This window comes from Argentina anserina, chromosome 1 (genome assembly GCF_933775445.1).
Source record: "Argentina anserina chromosome 1, drPotAnse1.1, whole genome shotgun sequence".
Taxonomy (NCBI): domain Eukaryota; kingdom Viridiplantae; phylum Streptophyta; class Magnoliopsida; order Rosales; family Rosaceae; genus Argentina; species Argentina anserina.
This window is the reverse complement of record NC_065872.1, coordinates 16,448,149-16,460,189: the sequence shown is the minus strand read 5'-3', so window position 1 is coordinate 16,460,189 and position 12,041 is coordinate 16,448,149. Positions and strand designations below refer to the sequence as shown.

General features: G+C 38.3%; 1 protein-coding gene and 1 pseudogene across 1 annotated transcript; both read right to left on the bottom strand.

Moving 5' to 3' along the window:
* Positions 1-1,249: 1,249 nt before the first annotated feature.
* On the bottom strand, positions 1,250-2,400 carry LOC126802875 (protein DOG1-like 2). Its single transcript, XM_050530585.1, has 2 exons — positions 1,530-2,400; positions 1,250-1,260 (listed from the first exon to the last, which is right to left on the bottom strand). Exons 1-2 carry the CDS (start codon positions 2,356-2,358, stop codon positions 1,250-1,252), a joined length of 840 nt encoding a protein of 279 aa, XP_050386542.1. The 5' UTR covers positions 2,359-2,400.
* A 4,789-nt stretch (positions 2,401-7,189) lies between these two features.
* On the bottom strand, positions 7,190-10,300 carry LOC126802864 (protein DOG1-like 3; annotated as a pseudogene).
* Between the last annotated feature and the right edge of the window lie 1,741 nt (positions 10,301-12,041).

The following is a 12,041-nucleotide window of genomic DNA, read 5'->3' as shown; positions in this document are numbered from 1 at the left end:
GCTATAGCATAGTCCAGTGGAAGAACATATCAGAATTCCAGGAGTCTCTTTGTGTAATGGAAGAACAGATCAGAAAACAGATCGGAGAATAACGAATAATCTTCAACTCCATTGGAAAAAAAAAACCAAGAAAGACGAACAAATAAATAAAAGAATCATTTTCTTGATTATAAGTTATAATCAAGAAAAGCTAAGTTTAGGGTTAAAGCTAAGAACAAGTATTAAAACCTAAAAACCACAAGAAGACTAGTTAGGCTAGAAGACTACTTAGGTGCTGGTGAAGATAAACACAAATCGACTTTAGCGTTGTCATCGTAAGAGAGGAACTTCATGCATATTGGTGCTTTGACGTTGGAATGCGATAGGACGCAGCCGGAACATAGACTCACCACAAATCAAGCCCGATGCCACCGCCGGTTCTAAATCCTCAGCCTGCTGTTCGTTCGTGACTTACATAAGAGACACTTTAGGTTTTCTGGTATGAACTTAGTTGCATATTCTATTGAATGATGAGGACTCATAGTCTCATATTCTGGCAATTCATTCGTCCGTGATTCTATCTTTCTTATTATAATGACTTGAATAGTTTGATCTATAAGGACGCTGAAAAGATTTTGTTTATTTTTTTGCCGCTTTGCTTGCGCAGCCTTCATGCCTAGAATCAAGATTTATTAGTCTTTTCAGTTTTTAACAGTTAATTTCACGATTTACTTGGTGGTATACATCAGTAGCAGTTGAAAGACAGATGAATAACATAGATAACCGAATTTGGGAAAACCTCACACTTTACACATATTATCCCTTGTATTGCCTTATTTATATTACATCATGTAGACTTGTAGAGGTAATAATGTAAGTATTAAACATAACGATCTAGAAGGGGCTTACCACAAACTAAACTAAGGCTTTGTTGAATAGTTTCTTAGGCAGCAAGTAGAGTTTTGTCTCCAAGGCTTGAACCAACTAGAAGATCTGCAGCTCTGCAAGGCTCAGAGATTATGGTCATCAGATCAGCAGTTACATTCACAAATCTAGTGTTTCTTGGTAAAATTTGACAATCTAGGGCAAGAAAACGACTCTTAAGATTATAGGAGTTTCGATGAAACAACTCACTAAGTCACTATACCTTAATTCTGTTTTTTTTACCGAAGAGAGTGGATAAGAACAATGAATATAAACTGTGTGACTGAAGATAATAGCAGACAGAATGATATATACATGATGTTGCGCAAGCCTCACTTGCTCACAGTTATTCATGATCTATCAAATAATAGAGAATTCACTAATTTAAACAAAAAGATATAGTAATTAAAACATATATGCCTGAAATCATGAATTTTTATAACAGTAATGGGACAAAGAAAAACACATTAAATCACAGAACAACCAAGCAAAGTTGAAAACTTGAAGCCATATCAAGCCTTGATCTCTCATTTTAAGTTCCAAACAGAGCATGAAAACCTTCTAAGCCCTTATCTCCAAAATAAATAATTTATATATAATTAGACTTGCAAAAACTTGCGACTTACCATTGGCGATGGCATTAGTTTCTTTTAAGGTATCTTTCTTTTTGCCCCAGTCATGAAGCCTCAAGTGTAACTCTGCAGCAGCGATTAAGAAATGAACGGCCTGGAGAGGACTCAGATTATGGATGATGTCCTGTAGTGTCCTCATCCTTAAATCATCAGCCTTGTGCAAAATGCTCTCCAAACCTTCCTCCTCAGAGGCTAGAGTGGATTCAACTCGCTCCATATGATTACCATCTCCTCCTACATGGACATTATCGTTCCTTGTCATCGCGGTGGCCGCATGTGACAGCTCGACAAGTGTAGTGTCAGCCACAGTCTCTTGCTGTTTGGCCATCTTTTCCGATATGTGCCTCTCCTCCTGGATAGTCTTCCTTTGCAACTTGTCCACCATGGTAAGCTGGGACTCTGAGAGATCACCCAAGTCATCGGTGCTCAAGCTCAACCCTCGCATCAACTCGGCAAAATAAGACTCTAATTGCATCCCCGACTTTGCATAGAGCAAATGAAACGCCATGCTTGGTCGCCAACCGCCTATCCAAAGGAATGCAACTTCCAACGTGCTCCTCCATGGCGGAGACAACATTCCCAGCACGTCTTGCTTGGCCCATTGGAACTTTGCGTTGTAGTATTGTTCATAATGTTTCATCACTCGCTCAACCAATGAACTTAACAACAGCTGATTCTCTGCACCATTGTCGTCTCCAGCTCGGTTTTGGTTTCGTTTAGAGGCAAGGATGAGATCGTCGAGGTGTTGGTTTTGTTCAGATACCCAGCACTCGAAGAAGGTCTGAAAACCATTCATCGTAGGAGCAATGTTCTGTCCACTCATTACTGCAAAGCCAAGTGTGCATGCGGTGTGACATATATAGATGCAGGTATATGATGTACGTGGACAAACCCGAGACACAGGTTCCGTTTGCTTAAGATAGGATCAATTTTTATTCGACATTTTTGATGCGATGTACCTCTCCAAAGCAAATCTGAGAGACTGATCGGTTAAGTTCGTCAGGATGCAGAATTGAAGAACAAGATATTGAAGTTAATTCCATTTGGTGATCGATTTGAGAAGCGAAAGAAGCCAACAATCAAAGTTTTAACGTACAGTGCTTGTCATTTTTCCTCAACTGTCAATAAAGAAAGACATTAGGTCAGATATTCATGCAAGTAGAGAAAGGAGTTAGTTTTTGCCACTTTCACGTACACAAGCAACAAAACCAGTTCGTGTTGGCAGTTCTCAAACAAAACCAAAGGTACACAAGTTGGCAACTTCGGGTTTTGAAGTCAAGATGAGCATGAATCTGTTATTTCTCATATTAAAATTATACTTGCTGCAGTTCGATCTCCTTAACTCCTTATATTTGTATATTGGATATTTTGTACAATATTTCATATCCGCCGCTGTGTACGTATGAGTCTGTATACAAGATAAGTGTATTGATGGAGAAAAACGCATGCAGCTGCTATGTGCTTGCTTAGATATTGCTTCTTTTATAACCGAACTTTGTTTAATATATGAATGAATTTTTCTATGGATTTAATTGAAACGGTTAACTTTGTCTACTTCTTCCATATTCTACAATCTACGTACATATATTGTATGTTACACCATCTGAATTTCGTATTATATGAGATCATTATATAAGTACGTACAGATGTCGTATCATTGCATTCGATCAGCTCGACGAGATATATGTTTTTCAATGTGTAGGTGTAAATTGAGGGGTGCCTACAGGCTACAGATGTTAGGATACGACCGTGAAACCCATGCTTTTCTGTTTTGGAGTTCATGTTACTGTCCGCAGCAGCCGCCAATTGTTTTGTTTGGATCAGAGGGTTCCAAAAGATGATGAGGCTGAGTACCTGGTTTCTTTTTCTCGCTTACCTTGGACCTGCTGACCTGGATATACTGTAGGTAAAAATTGTAGCTTCTACCCTCCTCGGGTAAATTACTAAATTATTAGGTCAAATTTTTCCTCTTGCTGATTAAGCATGTTATTTGTAACACTTACATATAATAAAAAAAAAACACATGTATGTATGAACAATTATCTATAAGGAGATTTGGTATTTGTGGCGACCCTAGTCTTCTGTCGATAGTTTCCTGGTGGTGCCAGGAGGTTCTTTTCATCATATGTGCGTACAATAAGAAAGTCTGAATTTTAGCACCAATTGCCATTCCAGCTACTTAGATAGGTTCTTGATTAATTTACTACCAAGCAATACTAATAGCTTTGTAAATTTAGAAGGATTTGTGACACTGAGGCCTCTAACCCAAGCTGCCTTTAGAAATTCTTCTGAGTGGTGCAATCATGTTGCATACTAGCTGCAATGCTGCATGGCTTTAAAGAAATGTTATAATATTTTGCAGATTCTATTTATATTACAGTTCTACTAGAATCATATACATCTAAATGAAGTTGACAACTAGACATTGCCAGAAAGTGACCATGATCTTAGATGAAGTTGCATAATTTTTTCTTTATTCGAGGATCAATAAGTTGCATAGAGTAAATTTTTCCTTTTGGTTTCATTGTTGTGCAGTACTCCTTGATACGATCAGGAGTACTTCTGTGGCGCATAATTTTGCTATCAACAACATTTTGAGCAAGCATTGGACCATGTTGTGGTACTGAATTAGAGGATCCTTCTCTCTTTTTGTTGAATCTGCTTAAATGGTATACAGCAATAATGTGCAGTTGAAAGAGATGAATAACACCGAAAATTTGGGAAAAACCTCACTGAATCCATTGTTTTGCCTTATTAGTGTAATAACCCGATTTTTCAGAACGATGTTTGGTTGATTTAATTTCTATAAAGTTGTGAAATTCATTTAAAGTGAAATTTAGTTGTTTGCGACATTTCGAAACCAGAACGGAAACGTTCTCGGATTTAGAAAAACGTTACGTTTCCGCGACGTGAATATCGACTTTTATTCTGTCGTTCGGTTGCGAAAACTTCCTTCATGAAAGTTGTAGAGCTCGTCGATACGAGTTCGTGGACATATCATGCGTTCCAATCGAACGTCGGACGTGAAAGTTAGTTTCCGATTTTGGAAACGAGTATAAAAAAGACATTTTTGTGATTAGGGTTTCCATTTATGGAAACCCCTTCTCTCTTCTCTCTCTCCGCCTCCCTCCCTCTTTCTCTCTCCCCGATTCGCTCTCTGTCTCTCTCAAAAATCCATCTCCGGCGATCTCCCTTTCCGCTCGTCCATGTCGTACACCGCCGGCCTAGGAAGCTTCGCGCGACCCTCCGCAACCGACCCCGAGCTCGACACGCCGTCCCGCGCCGGAGCTCCACCAGCAACCCCAAGCTTCGGCAGAAACCCCCTCAGTCCTAGGCGCATCTCCGGCGACTCTCCGTGTTTCTCGAGCTTCGTCGAGGTAAGGGTTATTACATGTGTGGGCGATTGATGTGTTTGTTCTTGAATCGGAAATGTTTTAGTGGAGAATCGGAGGAGGAGGAGGAGGAGGAGATTTGGGGATACCGCCGCATTAGGCGGCGCGTGTGGACACCTGGAGGTGGCTAGGCACGGCGTGATGCCGTGGGAAGGAAGAGGGGAGGAAGAGGAAGGTTTTGAGGGCGGCGGTGGCGTGCTACGCGCCGGCTTTAGGCTCGGCGCGTGGGCCCCACACGTTGCCACAGTGAGTGGCGCGTGAGCGCCACGCGCGGTCGCCGGAGGGTGGCGCGTGTACCGCACGCGCCGCCACATGTGGCGGCGCGCGAACAGTGATTCGACACAGTAAATTTGTAAAATTTATTTTTACGACGGTGAATGTAAAAAGGTGATTTACGTACTGTAAATGTAAATTTATTTTACGTACGGTAAATGTAAATATAAATTACTTTCAGTAAATGTAAAAAGTAATATCAGAAGGGTACATCAGTAATTAATATTTACTGAGACAGTATTTACATTTGAATAGTATTCATACGTAAACAGTATGTATACGTACATAGATACGTTATTGATGTGTATTTGTACAGAAATATGTGAATAGTAATTACGTAAATAGTACTCCGTGAACAGTAAATTCGTAAATCCAGAAATTGCTGAACAGTAACATATTATTACTGTTTCGGCATTTAAGGTTTACGTAACGGTTCTAAATTCTTTTCTTATCTTTTCAAGGTGATCGCTAAATCAAGAAAAGAAAATACTTTCGAAATCGTGGAATTACGCTCGAGATTATAAGGTGAGTAAAAATCTCACATATTTACGAATCTACCCTTGTGGAGATTCAAGATTATGCAGAATTTTAAAGAATGAAATATGACATGTATATGATATAGTGGAATATATATATTTGTATAAATGGTAAATAGGTACATATATATAGTTTGCTATATTATATACTGTTATGATTTCGTTGTGAATATGTCATTTTGATGATGAGATTTATATATCAAGCATGTGATTTGATTTGTACAATATGACATGATGATTATTGTACTTGGTTTCAACATGGAGATTGTTAAAACGTTTATGTCTTCAGACGAGTTTTTGTCTTCGGACGTGATTGATGTCTTCGGACGAGTTTTGTCTTCGGACGTGATTGATGTCTTCAGACGAGTTTTTTTGTCTTCGGACGTGATTGATGTCTTCGGACGAGTTTTGTCTTCGGACGTGATTGATGTCTTCGGACGAGTTTTTGTCTTCGGACGTGTTTATGTCTTCGGACCAGTCTTCGGACGTGCTTGCATGTCGGAACCTAGCCTTTGGCCGGGCGTAAGTTACAATACAGTTAGAGCTATAGTTTGTCTACCGGAGTACTGCATGTGAGGTAACAGATGGGTTATCGGCTCATGAGTACTCATATTTTTGGATGTTGGGTAGCAGGAGGTTGCCCAATGTTGGTGGTGTACTACATGAGGGGTAACAGAGGTGTACCAGCGCTCATGAGTACCCGTGTTATAAATGCATTTGGGTAAATAGAGGGGTTGCCCAATCTCTCATGAGCACTTTCATTTCATATATATGGATAACCAAATGGGCCGTCCATTGACTCATGAGTGCATTTATAATTGATGATTTTTTGTGGATTTTTGTATATGGTGATATACGAGTTTTATTGATGTTTTTACTCATACGAGCTGTAAAGCTTACCGGGTTTGTGTTTACAATCCCGGTGCACCAATTCGATAGTGTAAGGGATAACTCCGCAGGTGTGGATTAGCGGGAAGTGACGGACCGCTCAGAGGACTTGAAGTTATTTATTCCCAGCTTGTGGTGAGGATTTATTTGTGGATTTTTGTGAGAATTTGTGAGGATTATTACATTTCCATTTGATGTAATGTTGAATTATAAATTTGGTTTGTAATAATTGGTTTGTCTGAGTTGTATTGTGAACTCAGTAATGATCCACTGAGACATTGAAACGATTTCGATTTATTGAGATTTGTTTTAGCGTTTTTCATGACTTCGAAATTAGAGTTTCATACTCGAAATTTCGGGGTCGTGACAATTAGTATTACATCATATAGAGGTGATAAGCTAGGTGTGAAGCACATAGATTGAGGAAGAGGGAAAAAAATGGTAACATTATCAAATCTTCAGCTAGAATTCAAACTCCAAATAAAGGATGAAACCCTTCCATGCCCCTCATCTTCATAATGAAAATAGTATCGAACTCTCATACTACTTACCAGTCGCAGTGGCATTAGTTCCTTAATTCGTCAACTTTTTTACCCCAATCCTGAAACCTCAAGTGCAATTCTGCAGCAGCAATCAAGAAATGCACGGCCCGGATTGGAATCAGAATTTGTGTGATGTTCTTGAGTGTTCTCATCCTTAAATCATCAGCCTTGTGCAAAATCTTCTCCAAACCTTCCTCCTTGGATACTAGAGTGGACTCAACCTGCTCCATATGATCATCAACTCCATTTTGGTGGACATTATTGTTCCTCATCATTTCTGTGGCCAGGTGCAACCAATGTTTTAAAAAACTCGCCTCAAGACTCGCCTGAGACTTAAAAAGCTCAAGGCTTAGTCAAAAACGAGTGGGCGCACAGGTGCAAAAAAAGCACATAAAGGCGCATAAAGGCGTAAAAAACACGCATACAAGGCGCGCTTTTTAAAAAAAAAAAACCGAAAGACAAAAAACGATGTCGTTTTCAGTTGAGGGTTAACGAAAATAAAGAGAAGAAAATTCTCAAGCCCTCGGCCAAATCTATTCTTCCTCCTCTTCAAGCACTGCATTGCAAAGACGAAAACGAAAAACAATTAGATCGTGATCGGTGATTCTTCTCTTCAAGAGTTTCGACCCTCAATACAAACAGAAGAAAAGTCTCAAGCTCTCAGCCAAACCTATTCTTCTTCCTCTTCAAGAGCTGCATTGCAAAGAAGCAAACGATTAGATCGTGATTCTTCTTTTCAGGAGTTTCGGTTGGTTGGGCTTTGAAGGTATGATAAAAATTGCTTTAATTTTGTTAGTGACTTCATTGAGTTCATTCAATCACTTCAACTGAGGGCTGGGTTCTATTTATCTTGTGAAGTTCACTGTGATGTTCTTACGATTAAGTACCTTAATCCTATCTTTTGGTTTTGTAAATATACTACAACAATCTATAGACTTGTTGAAGTTCACTGTGATGTTCTTACGGTTAAGTACCGTAATCCTATCTTTTGAAGTTCACTGTGATGTTCTTACGGTTAAGTACCATAATCCTATCTTGATATTGAGACTCTCCGATCCAAACCCCCTCCCTCAAAGCACTCTTTTATTTGTATATAATATATCTTACTCATCTTACCATTGATTTGAATTCGGATGCTGCCACTCATATATCTTTGTATAATTGTGATAAAGTGGAATCCCAAATCTTATTGATAGAAAGGTAAGCTAAGCTCATTAAATGAATAAAGCAGAAGCTTTAACCATAATGTTTTTGTTGAAATCTCTTGCTTGATATCATCATCTATTAAATGGTATGCATTCCAGAAGCTAAAGCCAAAAGTTAACCTCTATAAAGATGCTCTATCGATGATGTGATTAGCCCACTTCTCAAATATCGGCCATGTTTAACCCTGTACCTAGAAACATTCTTGTACATTCTTGAGTACTTATGTTACATTGTCACTGGCATTCTTTTGAATTGTTTGGTTTGTGGAAATCACATAAAAGAACTGAAGGAACTTGAGCTTACTGATCTGGTAGTCAATTTTAGTATCCATTTACATATTATGAATAAGATGCTCTGATATTTACTATATAGATTTGTGCTCAAACAATATATATTTTTTCCAAAACACATCACCACGCAAGTCCTGCACAATTATTGTACAATCTTCACATATACAATCTAATATATACTGCACATATTTGAGTTTAAGATTCAAACAATAAATTTTTTCTGAAACAAGTCACCATGCAAGTCTAGCTATTATAGCATGCAATCTATGCATATTAATCCACTGAGCTTAGTGGTGCTTGTTGATATGGCATGATTATGGATAACACTTAACAATTGAATGATAAAGTTAATTGTTATTTTATCGTTTCTTGTTTGTTTATCAGTAGACACTCATAGTTAATTGTATAATTATGTTCTTATTAGCTTTTGAATTTGGATTATTGATAGGTAATAATGAGTACTTCCAGTAGTAATAGTGCTAGTGCTAGTGCTAGTGCTATTACGTCAACAAAGAAAGATGGTGCTTGGTAATGGACTACACCGATTCCTGACCACACAACATATTTTCTATGCAGTTTCTGTAATTAAAGATGTACCGGTGGCATTTCTAGGTTCAAGGAGCATCTTGTTGGTTCACGTAAAGGAATCAAAGCTTGTCTGAAGATTTCACCTAATGTGAAGAGTTAGTGCATTGCAGCACAAAAAACAATGAAGCAGGGAAGTTTGCTAAGATTGCACTTCGCAGGGATATAAGGGGATTACTACCACAAGAAGAAAATGATGCCGAAGTTCATAATACAGTTGTAACTTTAATTTCAAGCTATGTTGGTAGATTGGTTGAGTTGTATGGTTCTAGACTTTTGCTACTTGACTTATTATATATATGCATGAAAATTATTATGTTTTTCAAGTTATTCTTCAAGTGGTATGTATAAGAATAATAGGTACATTTAAATAGGTGTGTTTATCATTTATGTCGTAAGGCTTACGCTTTTTACGCCTCAAGCATTAAGACTTAAGGCTCTCGCAAAAACGACTTGAGGTACGCCTTCGCGTTTTAAAACATTGGGTGCGACAACTGAACAAGTGTAGTGTCAGCCACATTCTCCTGCAGCTTGGCCATCTTTTCTGATAGTCCTCCCTTGCAACTTGTCCAACATGTTGAGTTGGGACTGTGAGAGATCAGCCAATTCACCGGTGCTCAAGCCCAAGCCTTGCATCAACTCAGCAAAAGAAGCCTCTAGCTGCAGCCCCGACTTTGAGTAGAGCAAATGAATAGCCATGCTTGGTCGCCAGCCACCTATCCAAAGGAATGCATCTTCCAATGAGCTCCTCCATTTCAGAGACAACATCCCGAGCACATCTTGCTTGGCGCATTGTGACTTTCTGTTGTGGTATATTTCATAATGTTTCATCACTGTCTCTACCAATGAACTTAACCTTACCTGATCATCCTCACCATTGCCGTCTGCAGCTTTGTTTTCGTGCCGTCTGGAAGCAAGGATTAGTTCCTCGAGGTGTTGATTTTGGTCAGATATCCAGCGCTCGAAGAAGCCCTCAAAAGCATTTTTCTCAGACTCATGCTCAGATTCAGGAGCATTGTTGTCTATGGCCATTTTTAGTGATCTATGCTGCTATATGCAGCAATATGCAAAGCTAAATGCATGTAGCGTGATATATATAAGCAGAGTTATGATGTGGTGAAACCCCAAATACAGGTTTCCTTTTGTATGTTCTAAGATGTACGTGTGATTAATCTCGGCTGGCGATTTCTGATTCAATGTACCATTGAAAAGAGAATCTGAGAATGCTCGGTTATGTTCATCATGATGCAAAAGCCAAGAACAAGATATTGAATTTAATTCCATTTGCGGGTGTCACATTGCTTGTCATTTTCCTTCAATTGTCAAGACATTTTTTCATAGATATTCATGCATGTACGCAGGTAAGGAGCTAGCTAGGCCACTGATTTGATTTATAGTTTTATACTGCAGCATATCATTATGTCGATGCGACCAATCTCATGTGGCCAGTATTCATACACAACCAACGCACATAGGTTTTGTTTTGTTTTTTCTCTTGATATAATAAATAAAAACAGCAACACTACAACACTAAATCACGATTTACTTCCCTTTCTATTCAGCGCACACAAAAGACGCAAGTCGGCAGCTTTTGGTAGTGAATTGATGTTCGTCCCATCATATAAGAAATAAGTAACGTACTCGAAGAGTACTAATCAATTCTTTACTGTTCAGGTTTTTTTTTGTTAAAATTCGTCGGATAACAAAATTTTTGTAAAGAGTGAGAGAGGCACCGAGCCACCGACAGCCTCTTACACTAATATTAACGGATGCTTGGATATTATTATGGAAACCTTTTTTATTATTAACAAAAAAACTTATAACAATTTTCAAGGGTTGATATCGCTTAATAGGTTCTTTACCACTTTTAACGTCAGCATATAATTAAATTCTGCTATCGGCATATCGCTAGTTGACAGTAGTCTCCAAAATTTATATAAATTTTGGGTAACATGTTTTTTGTGGGAAAATATTGAATCATCTGTATGTTCTCATGAATAAATTGAATATAGAATCAACTTGTGGGAATAATTTATAGATATCCGGCCAGTTGGCCCTTGGAATTCTCATTTCTGCGGCTGTCACCATACTAGCATAAAATTTCACATCCGCCGATGAGTTTACGAGTCATAGACAGCGATGATATAGATGGATACAAATGAATATGCAGCTGCAATGTGGCTTCGATTGATACTCGTACTTTCTTCAATGAATGAATCTTGATTCTATGGATCGATTTGCAAACGGTTAGCTTTGTCCTCTTCTTTTATATTCCATCCACATAGCTAGGTATGTCTCACCTTTGACATTGATTGTATGTGATTTCTTATTTTGTAATTATTTTCTGCAATGACTTCTAGAGATGTAAAGAACTAATAGGAATAGTTTTCTTAATTAATTTATGCTTTCATTTGCGCGCCTAAGTAGCTGCAATAGTTGAAGGGTCACAACCTCATCGTTTTGAAAAGGGAAATGTAACCAGATTAATTAAAGTAAATTTAGCTAAAGCTTCTAGGAACACAAGTAAAAAAAAAATGAACACGATAAGAATGAATCTTGATTCTATGGATCGATTTGCAAACGGTTAGCTTTGTCCTCTTCTTTTATATTCCATGCACATAGCTAGTATGTCTACCTTTGACTTTGATTGTATGTGATTTCTTATTTTGTAATTATTTCTGCAATGACTTCTAGAGATGTAAAGAACTAATAGGAATAATTTTCTTCATTAATGTATGTTTACATTTGCGCGCCTAAGTAGCTGCAATAGTTGAAGGGTCACAACCTCATCGTT